We start from the raw sequence: 13,220 nt of genomic DNA, 5'->3' as shown, positions 1-13,220 counted from the left end.
ATGATCTTTGACGAAATTTTGAATCTAAATACAACACCAGATTCATTAAAACAGGCATATGCAGACGATACGCTACTAATAATCACAGGTGTAAACGAAGAAGAAATAAAAACGAAAACAAAACAAATCACCAAGCAAATCAAAGAGAAATTGCGAAAGAAAAAACTACTCACCGAAGATAACAAGACAGAAGCAATACTACTACATGGGCCAAGAAAAGCAGAAAACATCGAAGTAACAGTTGGAGAAGCGCAAATCACCGCAGGGACATCACTGACCTCCCTTGGTTTCCAAATCACAAGGGGTGTCAGGATGGCCAAGCACATCAAAGCAGCTTGTGAGAAAGCAAGAAAAGTAGCAACCCACTTCAGACCACTATTACCAAATCTCCATGTACCAACATTTATAAGACGGAAAATTATGATTCAAGCTGTAATGTCCATAATTTTTTATGGAGTAATAATCTGGGCTCCAGATTGTAACCTGAAGAAAAACAAAGAAGAAATAAGAAAAACGCTAAGACCACTCAAACTAGCCTTATGCAGCGCCTACCGAACAACTTCAGACTTCGCACTAAATATAATTTCAGGGATACCATCGGAAACCATTCTTATTCAAGAAAGAATGAGCAAATATATGAAAGAAGACCCAATAGAAATACACAAGGACAAGATGACAAGATGGGAGATAGAATGGTCAAATTCACCAAACAAGTGGACAAAAAGAGTCATACCAGAACTACACAAATGGCTAAACAGAAGACACGGCCAACCAGATTTTTATCTTACGCAATTTCTCTCTAGTCACGGCGCATATGCCTCTTACTTACATAGATTCAAGAAACGAAAAGACCCATATTGTCCATATTGTGTAAAAGACGGAATTGAAATAAAAGACACGCCTGAACACACATTTTTCACTTGTAACAACGTAAGACAAAAGAAAGAAGAACTGGAAAAAACACTAAACATACCAACTCTAACTCCAGATAATCTAATACCAACCATGCTAGATTCTCGCAAAAAATGGACACTAATACATGCATACGTCAAGAACACACTACAGGGAAAACAACATGCACTTAATCAAGAAAAGGATGACGATAGTTGCCAACCCTCCTCCTCACCCGAAGACAGGCCACCCCAAGGCAATTCCGGGACAAACAAAAACAACTAAAGCGAAAAGAAGACAGAGGATCTTCGAGAAACCAATTAGAACTTAAGTAACTAGACAATAAGCTTCCATGGGACAGGGGGGAATAATCAAAAAATTGTAAATAGGATCTTTAAAAACTAATAATATGTAAACTTAGGCCTTCAGGTGATACCCTGTCACGTATCATTCTACTCTGTCATTTAACAAATAAAATAATTGTTTGAAAAAAAAAAAAAAAAAAAAAAAAAAAAGCGAGGCCGGGATCCTCAGCCCCTCGCCCAATTACTTACGCTTCATTAACCATTTCACCGTCACGCTAGGATTCGTCCAATTTTCAAAAAAAATTGTTTCGCGAGTTTTTAGCAATTTTTTCCTTCCTCTCCGTTAAAACACGAGTTAAAAGAGGTCTCATTCATAAAAATCGGCCAAATAGAAGAGAAGTTACAGTATTCGAAATCCGAAGAAATCAACAAAACTTCTCCAAACAAAAAATAAAATGAAGGGGGAAAAGAAGAAATGTATAAATTACAATTTAATATGATTGACCTCAGAATGTGACAAGCAATTCAATTATAAAAAGGAGAAAAAATTGAGTGACATTACAAAAAATTAGCCTCTTGCAAGGGGCTTTCTTGTATGAGTTTTGACCTGAAGACAAGTAAATCCCGTTATATTATTAAAACGAAATTGACTCCATAGTTTAATGCCTTAGTTTCTTGAATACGATTATTTTAAGCACTCGAAAATTTATACCAGCAATTTTACCCATGGGGTGATTTCCTGAGAGCTGATAATATCACGAATTTCTCATAGAGCCCTTCAAAAATGGCTTGCTTTTTGGGCAGCCGATTCGGCCATCAAACCGGGGTTTAAATGGAAGCTGATAATAACACAAAGCTCTGAGAAAAATTTTGAGATGAGTATAGGAACGGTTTGTAAATTACGAGGAGAGGCGGGCATTCTGTTCAGCATATCGATACATAAGTATTTTCACACGTAGAATTTAATTTTCACGGCAGGGAGTCGACATATTTTGATTTTTTTAATTTTATACGGAAAATTTATGGTTTTTCGGGATTGAAATTACTTACAATTGTTTCATGAAAAATGAATGCACCCAAAATGACTATAGCATTTTGACTTTCACATACGTGCACTCACTAAATTGATTGGTAAATTCAAAGAGTGGGTACATCGACCTGGTATATCAAGTTTCTGCGATTTTTTACGGCAAATCGGTAGATTTTCGGGATGTGGATTGCTTACTTTCAATTCATGAATGAATAAAGCATGGACATGGTTGAGCTTCTTTGCATGAAAAGACGTTTAAAATAACAAAATCAAGACATATTTAAGACAATTGCATTTATATCGAGTCAATTTCTTTTCAATAATATAACGGGATTTATAATACCGGTGATTTGGGTATTTTAGCCCCAAAATACCTTTAAATCGACTTTATCTTCTAGGAATTCGACAGAATTTTTCCTTTCTTCGCTGAAATTTTTCCGTAGCACTTTTCTTCAAGAATCTGAAAAGATTTTGCTTGAGGCAGATCAAAAAACTTAAATTTGTTCGAATAGCTTTCTAGATTCACAATACACGGTCTCGTGAAGGTGCGTCGCTGACCTTGCAGTGTTGGATCGTGAATTCTCTTGTTGTGCTGCTTGCCTTTTTTGAAATCTCTGTAAATGAAAACTAAAGGGGTTGATATGTGCGAGTTAATGACGCGCCTTATCAACACATTGTGTTGGAGTTCACTGCTTGTTTTTTGTTTCTTTTGGTGAACAAAGTTTAAGCACAAAATAGTTTGTATCGTCATTTTGTTTTTAAGGCAACTCTTGTTCCTACTACATGCCCAAATTATAGATTTAGAATTTACCTGAATTTCTGGGTGCATTGCAAGCATTAGCAGACAAAAAGCAATGCGCCAGTGCAGTTGATTCACTTCCCGGCAGAAAGAAAAAACCAATGAAAGTGGGTGTAAATGAAGTAAAACATACCGCAAATAAAATTTAATCGACAGTTTTTAGAAATATATACAACTAAGGAAAGACTAAGTAAAGTTGAATATCATAATGCTCCTTATTTTTGAGTTTCCTAAACACACCTTTCCGTCAACCCTGAGATTTTAAAAAAATAAAATTGTATAAAAATGACTATTTTACGAATAAGTGGAATCAATTTTGCAATTAAAAACTGTAATTTCTCGCTCGGTTTAGTCTGTACTTTTAAAATCCCTATGCACGGAGAAAAAAACTTCGTGCGTGGGACCCAAAGTTGAGGTTATATGGATCTCTGAATTTCTCGTATCCGAAAACTTGAAGTCCAGCTGCCTAAGTTCGGGTCAGACATCGAGGCACCTCGGTATGTACCGGAGTACTTGAGATGTCTGACCCGAACTTCGGCAGCTGGACCTCAAGATTTTAGATACGTGATCCAAAAACTTCAGAGATCCATATGACCTCAACTTCGGGTCCCACGCACGAAATTTTTTTTCTCCGTGTTCACATAAGTATTTTTAAGAATGAACTTTAAATTGTAGTCTCTAGTTGCAACATTTGGTCAAAATATATACTCGCGATTTCCAGTATGTTTGTTGCCTATGCGGTGAAATTGAAGGCAACCCCAACTGGAGGGTACCTGCTGAATTCACGGAAGTTCATGAAGTGAAATAGTTGTGTGTTTTGGAAATGATAAATATAGCAATGGTATAGACAGCGCTTTTGTCATGGGAACGGAGTTCCCCATGATATTAGAATCGTTCCGTTGCTTTCGCTATGGGATTCCCTATACCTCTGCGACCTTGAGCGTTTCGCCCAGTCTCCGATTTTTGGTTGATTTTCCGATGTATCAAAAACCGTTGTATTTTTTAGCCAATCATGTCTCTACGTCAAGTTGTGTTGATTGCTAAAATTCGCTTTCAGCGAGTTTTTTTCCACCTTAAGATGTCGTGTCTGACTGGTAAATCTGCGCAGAACCACGAAGTTCCGTTTTTAGGCAAATTCTTTTTTTTGGGAGGTTCTGATTGGTTATTTTTCGCCATCAGTTTTCTGTTCGTTGGTGCAAAAGATCGCCTACCTAGTTGCTCTTGAGAAGCCGCCATTATCCCACCTCAAATTCGAAAAATAGAAGTAAAGAAATAATAACCATCGTACAAGGTGGAAAATTGTTCTGGAGGACTCGTTACGGATATATGAGCCAAAATCAGAACTCGATTGATTGATTTAATCCATGAATACAGAAATATTGCCTCAGCTTACTGCCGCGATAGCAAATGCATGATGAGATGAACCTTGAGACACATGATAGCATAGGTAAACAATGTCTCACAGAGAGAGGCGCTTAGCTCATTTCTTTCTTATCTCAGGAGCTACGAAGCGTCGAAAACAACTCTTGTGATAAGCCCCGCCCACCGTCAGAGTCTTTTGTAGGCTATTTTTACGCACTCGACCGCGGAGCCGTGATAGCCTGGTTGACTAAGTCGCCACGTTTTTATGAAAAGGAGCGGGCACTAGGCAATCGGGAGTTCGATACCCGACGGTGGGTGTTACTTTTTAATGGTTGTATTGAATGTTTTAGACTAATCATCAAAAAATACTTAATACTAGATTATAAATGTGCGAAAATTTTCTCGTGAGTTAATATGTTAAACATAAATACTGGAATATACCTCCTTCAAGAATTTCAAGATGGAGGTGTAAGCTTGGAGTATACTAACGATAATCATAACTTGGAGATCCATATGGAGGACGTGGTAAAGGCCGTACGAGAGCTGAAGAACGATAAAGCTCCAGGTCCGGGAAATATCCCTGCTGAGTTGATCAAGTGTGGAACCTGCAAGCTGTTTCAACGGTTGAGATACCTGATGCAAGATTGCTTGGACGGTGGAAAGGTACCGACAGAATGGAAAGAGTCTTGGGTGTCACCTATATACAAGAAGAAGGGTAGAAAAGATGAGTGTGATAACTATAGAGGACTGTCGGTTGCAGGTACCCTGAGCAAAGTGTATGGAAAAATCTTGAAAGCAAAAATTGAAGAGGAGTGGAAAGAACATGAAGCGGAAGAGCAAGCAGGTTTCAGAGCCGGTCGGTCAACGATTGATCACTTATTTACCATCATCCACGTCATAGAGAAAAAGAAGGGAGTTGGCCAGGAATTACATCTAGTGTTTGTGGATCTCCAGAAAGCTTACGATAGTGTGCCATTGATGAAACTTTGGGAAGCCTTGAACAAAAGGGGTTTTAGTGGGGGACTAATTAGTGCTATTAAGGAATTTTATGGTGGGGCTTTCTCTAGGGTTAAATCGCATGGGGAGTTATCGTTGGGGTTTTTAATTACTAAAGGACTGAAACAAGGGTGTTGTTTGTCGCCAACCTTATTTAAAGTGTACCTGGAAGAAGTTTTAAAGGAATGGAAAAGATGCTGTTCGGGAATGGGCGTCCCGCTACGTGAAGATGGCACCCTTTATACTCTGTGCTTTGCTGATGATCAGGTGGTAATAGCTCAGGACGAAGAAGATGCGAATTACATGACGCGGAAGCTAGTGGAAGTATACCGAAAGTGGGGAATGGAAGTAAATGTGGTTAAGACGGAGAAGTTGGTTATCGGTGGTGATCAGCAAAGCATTGAACTGGAGGATGGCCGGAAGATCCTGGACTGTGAAGAGTATAAATATCTCGGAGTTTGGTTAACTAAGGACGGAAATTTGGATCGGGCCATTAAAGATCGGAATGTGCAAGGCAGGAAAGCTATCGCGATGCTAAATGGGGTTCTCTGGGACCAGAGTATCTCCAAGGAGACCAAAAGGAAAATTTACAACGTCATCGTGAAGAGTATCGTAACTTACGGGAGTGAGGTCTGGCAACTTAAGAAAAGAACTGAAGACATGCTTAGGGCAACCGAGATGGACTTTTGGCGAAGGTCTGCTGGGATATCGAGAAGAGAGCGTATCCGCAATGAAAGGGTACGCGAGATAATGGGTGTGGAAAAGGACATCGTGCACGATATCAGGTCCAAGCAGTTGGTCTGGTATGGACATGTGCGAAGGATGGCAGATGATCGGTTGCCCAAGCAGGTCTTCGATTGGGTTCCTCCCGGAAGGCGACGGCGTGGACGTCCTGTGAAAGGTTGGCGACAGGGGGTGGAGGAGGAGATCGGAAGGTGCCAGTTGCCTGATGATCTCTGGGAGGATAGGGGGCAATGGCGATTGGGCGTCGCAGAGCGCGAGGCGGCGCTATAATCGCGACTTTATGTATGTATATACCTCCTTCATATAATCAGCCACATGTTCCCCCAAATTAATGACGTTATTTTCTTTTTTAAATAAAGTTAATTTGCATTCAACGTTCGTAAGTTAAGCAAAAAGTACCTATTGATACAAATAGAAAGACATGAAAATAGTATGTCTAACATTTCAGTTGTTTTTTTTTTTTATTTATTTTTTGTTTTTTTGTTTTTCCAATAAAACAAATTGACTGGGACTAGAATCATTGTATCTCTGAAGACAAAAGCTAAGTTTTTTGATACAGAAATACTAATATATTCATCCTTCATATAATCAGGGAGATGTTGACCCAAATATTGATGTATATTTTCTCTGTTCGCCCAAATTAATGATGGTATTTTCTTTTTTCAATAAAATTAATTTACGTTCCACGTTCTTAAAGCAATATTTTCTCCAAAATTCAGCAAAAAATAACAATTTATACCTACTCAAAAAGTAAATAAATAAATAAATAAATAAATAAATAAAGCAATGACATGAAAGTAGTATAGGTAGTACACATCTAACATTTCAGTTACATCTATTTGAATGAAAAAAATGGCAACTTAGGAAGCACATAGGTCACTTATGATGCGTATTCGGGCATATGCGTAGAGTAAAAATAATACTTTACGCCGAAAAAACGAAACTGAAAGTTAAATGCGTTAACTTCCGAAAACCATACATAATCCAACGGAAATAAATAATTGGTAAATAACAGCTTTCTTGTATGCAAAGAAAAAAAATTAAAAATGTTAAAAAAGAGATGTCGACACAAAATTACATAGCCCCTTCAATTCTGAAGATGCTACAAACGAACTGTACCTTAACATTTTCATATCCCAGAAGCAAAAGTTCCCATGACGAATATTGCTATCGCTAGCGATTGCAAAAACCAACTTGTTTTATTCTTCTTTGATACTGAACGATATCGATGAGGGAATTACGAGACCACGTGTTGCAGTGTTGCAAATTTCTCGTCCCATTGAGGATATTTGATACTCCATGGAATGAAATATGACAATTTTTCACCTCACGAGGTTGATATCGTAAACGGGCTAATTTTCGCAAAGGGGACTAATATTTCTGGCTCGTTTCCGGAATAATGTACGTGCTATTTGTTTTACCATGGGAGTAATTGTGCTTTCATGGTGAAATACCAGTCATTAATTGCAAAATGAAGTCTAGGTTTTTTTAACTCACCGCGAATAAAAATTTAAGTGCCTCATCTAATCATGTCTTGGCTTGAAAAATTGAAAGAACCATTTTCGTGAGAACCATACGTTGCATCTAATAAATACCTCGAATTTAGAATGCAATGAATGTTGGCATTAGTAACAGGAGTTTGGTCCGGAAGAAAGATAAAATATTATCAGATATCTCGATTCTATACCAAGCAAATCATTTTCCTACAAACCTCATGCATAAAAAAAAAAAAAAAAAAAAAAAAAAAAAAAAAAAATATCATCAAGTGAACGTGCCGGGGGGGGGGGGGGGGGGGGGATAAGACGCGTTTACCTACTCTTATTGGATACATTATTTGCAAAAGCCCTGCTAACACTTCTAGCAAAATTTCACAGAGCTTTGCTTCTCCATCCATTTATGAAATGAACCAAAAAATTATGAAAGAACAAACATAAATGTGGTATGATAATTTTACCTTCCGCCGCTGCGCCGCGCTGATCGCACTGTGTTTGGCGCAATGCGTGAAGTGTTCCTGCAGTCTTGTAGGCGCTATGCGATTCACGCCAACCGCTCCTGACCGCACTGTGTTTGTCGCAATGGGTGAAGTATTCATGCAGTCTTGTAGGCGCTAATATGTGTTACATGCCGACCGCCGCGCCGAGGGCTTGTCCTTTTCATCTCAAGTCCTCGTCATCATTCCTCTCTGCGCTAAGCTCCGGGCCAAATTGCGTGTTTAGTTCCTCTCTTAACTCGACTAGTTAAAGAAGCTGTCTCTTGAATCACCGAAAAACGACAAAAGTAGAAATTACTATACTCTCAGGAAAGAAGGATTTTGTCCCCTTTTCTCATTGATAATTTTTTTATACCTACATTTAAAAAAATTGCAAAATTTGCCGCCCCCTAAATTTGCCGCATGGGCCACCCCTTTAATCCGGCCCTGGCACTCAATGTTCAATTCCTTTGTATAGCTTGTTTTCTCGTAGATCCAGTCCATATGAAGCCAGGGTTTATACAATCGTGCAGCTAAAAGTTTGCTCACCCTAATTCAAATATTGAATTTTAATTATGATAATTTCGAAAGGTCAAGAGGCTAGTATTTTTACATCATATTGACTGAAAACTATTAACAATATTGGAAATATTTGCTACTAACACGGTGGTAGAATATTATGCCTATTTGTACTATTCTGCGGGGATTTCAAAGCTAAAAAATTCCAAATATCAGCCGCACTAAAGTCAAAAGTTAAACTTTAACGAGTATTAGTGCAAGTTTGAGGGGAAGAGTGCTCATCTCAAGTCAATGTATTGAAATAGTAACTATAATATTTGCCACGTTTGGTGGAATATATTTTGCTAAAAATTGAAAGTGAATGCATAAAACTCTTACCGGAACAGAGACTGAGAGAAACTTGAATTCTGGCCCAGTTGAGTATCGATTTTGACTCCAAAAGCAGATTCTGAAAGTAAGTCGCCATTATCTCTTTGGTTAGTTGGAAGTCCTTCTGATAAGTGGCACTCAATGGAAGAGGATAGACCACAATACTGTAAAATACATTGAATTATTTTGGATTCGGATGGTATCAGCATACATGACATAGTATTTTATCATTCATAAGTATATAGCTAATGGGTAATTTTTATAGGAGGATTATGAATGAACAAGTGGTTAGAAATGAAAACAAAATAATATGAACTATGCAAAACGATAATCCGGGTATCGGAACTTGGCTGTTTTGAAAACGCCTTCAAATGCGCCATGATACCTCACGCATTCCGGAGAGTTCCAATAGTTGTATCATTGCGCCTTAGAAATGCGACGGAAGATTACAATTGAAATAGCCTCCATCACCGCTTGGCTTGTCGATTTCCTTTGACATTTTTGCAGTGGTGAATGCATAGCTGAAGTGCGCTCCAGCTAGAATTGTATTTAGCAAATGGGTGGTTTTTATACGAGGATTAAAAATAAATAAGTGGTACGGAATATAACGAAATAATATGAACTATGCAAAACGATAATCCGGGTATTGGAACTTGGCTGTTTTAAAAACGCCTTCAAATGCGGCGTGATACCTCACGCATCCCGGAAAGTTCAAATAGTTGTATCATTGCGCCGTAGAAATACGACGGAAGATTACAATTGAAATAGCCTCCATTACCGCTGGGCTTGTCGATTTCCTTTGACATTTTTGCGGTGGTGAATGCATAGCTGAAGTGCGCTCCAGCTAGAATTGTATTTAGCAAATGGATGGTTTTTATACGAGGATTAAAAATAAATAAGTGGTACGGAATATAACAAAAGAATATGAACTATACAAAACGATAATCCGGGTATTGGAACTTGGCTGTTTTGAAAACGCCTTCAAATGCGCCATGATACCTCACGCATTCCGGAGAGTTTAAATAGTTGTATCATTGCGCCTTAGAAATGCGACGGAAGATTACAATTGAAATAGCCTTCATACACGCTAGCTTTGTCGATTTCCTTTGACATTTCAGCAGTCGTGAATGCATAGTTGAAGTGCGCTCCAGCTAGAATTGTATATAGCAAATGGGTAATTTTTATCGGAGGATTATAAATGAACAAGTGGTTAGAAATGAAAACAAAATAATATGAACTATGCAAAACGATTATCTGGATATCACTACTTGGCTGTTTTGAAAACGCCTTCAAATGTGCCGTGATACCTCACGCATTCCGGAGAGTTCAAATAGTTGTATCATTGCGCCGTAGAAATGCGACGGAAGATTACAATTGAAATAGCCTCCATTACCGCTGGGCTTGTCAATTTCCTTTGACATTTTTGCAGTGGTGAATGCATAGCTGAAGTGCGCTCCAGCTTGAAATGTATATTATTATAACGTTTTTCTTTTTTAAAATGGCCTCTTTGTATATTCTATCCTACTACATTTTTTGGGGGATCAGCTTTATAAACGTATCATTTGTCGGACCAGAATTTTAGGAAGGTAAAAGATAGAAATGCAATTGTAAGACATTTTAGAGAAAAAGAATAAATCAGAGGACCATTCCTGACAAATAAAAACTGAGACAGAAAAGAAAATGAAATTTTACGGCAAATTTGTTTTAGAATGAGATGTTACTAACTGTTTTATTAAAACTGCGATGGTTATACTCACGGAATATTTGGAGGAATCAGATGTGATTCAAAAGGTGTACACATTTTTATATGTTTATGCTGATTTTCTTTCCGCCTTCAAATTCCAAGATAGGCCAGAAAGCATACTCTATGCATCAATATCCTCATCAATATCCTCCCAGGTATTTGCCTCTTATGATGTCTCCTCTTTCAAAGAGGAGACAGAACATGAGAAAGTGCGAGGAAAGAAGAAGTTTGAGACCGTTGAAGATATTTATCTCTCTTTTAATGTAGAGTCATCAATGAGAACACCGTGTTTCTGGCACGGTAGTTTTTAAAAATTGCTGTGAGTTGGTAGTTTTTAAATTTAAAAATGATAAAAAACACTAAGTCTGCAACGTCACTTCAGGTAATATTTAGAATAGTTTCGGTAAAATCTTGCCATCCCGTGTATGTAATGCACAAACCCAACATCGGTGACATTGATTTTTACTAATGGGGCGTGCCAAAGTCTAAATGCAGATACGTTAATTTTGGTAAAGTTCGTCAAGCAACCGATTAAAACGCCTTCAATTTGCGATGATGCAGCAGAGCATACCTACAGAATCGGTGGCATTGGCGGGAAAGGACAACCGAACCGAATACCGATTGAAATTTGTCTGACACCGGTCACGCGGTCTACTCTAGCGTACTAATCAATATAACTCGAGTCTTCCTCCCAATTTACGGCTGTGCTTTTGGGGACTCTCATGAAAAAGCACTTAAGTGATCTTACTGCTACAATTCTACCTCCCCACCGTGGACCAATTTAGGAGCCCAAGACTGTATTTTTGCGAATGTGTGCGTGCGCCGATTGTCCCTGTGACGAGCCGCGAGGACTGCCGCATCTCCATCAATGAGTGCGAGAGAGATTGACGACAAAACAGCGTATCCACGGACCGTTATTTTAATTTCAGTTTATTTTTATCTACAGATGTTCTTCTTTGTTACAATAATCTTTGGTAATTGATTTAAGTGACATATCCAGTAATGAAGTGGTTAAGTTTAATGCGTGGTGAAATTTATATTTTTCATAGTTTATTGAATTGCTCCAGAGAATGAATCTTCGCACGAAATTAGTTAAAACCATATGATTGTTTCTGATAAAAATTAATAAATTTCTCGCTAAAATGTAAATGGATCTTACAGTTTTTTTTTGCACTTTAAAATTACTAACAGATATATTCGACGGATAGATCTGTTCGCTTTCAATTTCAATACAGAAAAAAACGAGCTTTCACGTGATCGAATAGTGGCATCGTCGTAAAATGACGCTATCAGTCGGAGCATACTAACAAAATAGCCCTCTACCGCCAGAGGATACATTGTTTTTGAGAGCGAAAAAAATCTGGGGTCATTTTCTCAATAATTTTCAACGCTGAATCTTATGGTGCCGTCAAAAATCAATTTTTGTCGCTAGAAACATTAATTTTGGCCACTTTTAGGTTCGGTATACCCCCCCTAAACCCCCCTCAAAATGATTTTTACCTTTTTTGGAGGTCAAAAATGAAAAGAACGCTAAAATCACTCCCAGTTACCAATTTTCATTAATATTGGATGATAAACATTGCGCAGTGTTAAAAAGATTATTTTTCTCCTCAAATTTTGGGGAGTCATGGCGCCCAGGAGAAGCGTTTTTGGAAAAGAATTTATACCACAAAAACGTCCTTTTTTTACCCAAAGAATCGACTCCTTCAATATTTGTATTTAATCCTGGGACACCCTGTATAATCAAACAGCATTGTGCGTCAAATGACGTACACTGGTAAAAAAAACCTCTTGGACCAATGCCGCACTGCATTGACTTATGAGTGCAGTTTCTTGTCGCCGGATTTAAGAGTCTTGAACTCTTGTTTCAAGCGGATTTTGCATTGAAACAAGAGTCCAGACTCTTAAATCCGGCGACAAGAAACTGCACTCTTGAACCAAGAGGTTTTTTTACCAGTGTAGCCACTAAATCAGTCTGTAATCAAACAGCATTGTGCGTCAAGTGACGTAGCCACTAAATCAGTCTATCCTGAAATTATTTAAGCCCCGACCGAGACGGTGGTCGGATTAAAGATTCTTAAAATCTGATAATTCCCTTATCTCGGTATCAGTGCTCAGTGTTCAGGTGGCTGAAGCTGACAACGCCGGGGTGGAAGTGTGGGTGTGAGCGGAGAAAGTCCTGAGCGGCTCCCGCGCAGTACGACTCCGCTTCGTCATCTTCTCGGTCCTTGCCGCTCCGGATCCATCGTTGCCATCGGCGACGATCCGCCTAACTTGGCAACACTGGGTTCTGATCATTTAAATCAATGGAAAAAACAATCGACACTACTCGAGGAGTTAGGGGCAAGAATAAATACTCTTGATTCAGTCGGATTTTTGCTTGAATCAAAATGAAATCCGCTTAAATTAAGAGGCTCGGTTCTTGATTTACGCTTAAATCTGATTGAATCAATAGTATTTTTTCTTCTCGATGTTTTTAAGAGTCTGGACTC

General features: G+C 38.4%; 1 protein-coding gene across 1 annotated transcript; it reads left to right on the top strand.

Annotated features, from left to right (window-relative positions):
- On the top strand, positions 1-1,176 carry LOC140225275 (uncharacterized). Its single transcript, XM_072303556.1, has one exon. It carries the CDS (start codon positions 1-3, stop codon positions 1,174-1,176), a length of 1,176 nt encoding a protein of 391 aa, XP_072159657.1.
- The last annotated feature ends 12,044 nt before the right edge of the window (positions 1,177-13,220 follow it).

The sequence above is a fragment of the Bemisia tabaci genome, chromosome 8 (assembly GCF_918797505.1).
Source record: "Bemisia tabaci chromosome 8, PGI_BMITA_v3".
In the NCBI taxonomy this organism is placed as follows: Eukaryota; Metazoa; Arthropoda; class Insecta; order Hemiptera; family Aleyrodidae; genus Bemisia; species Bemisia tabaci.
The sequence above is the reverse complement of the archived record's forward strand: the minus strand, read 5'-3'. Positions and strand labels throughout refer to the sequence as shown.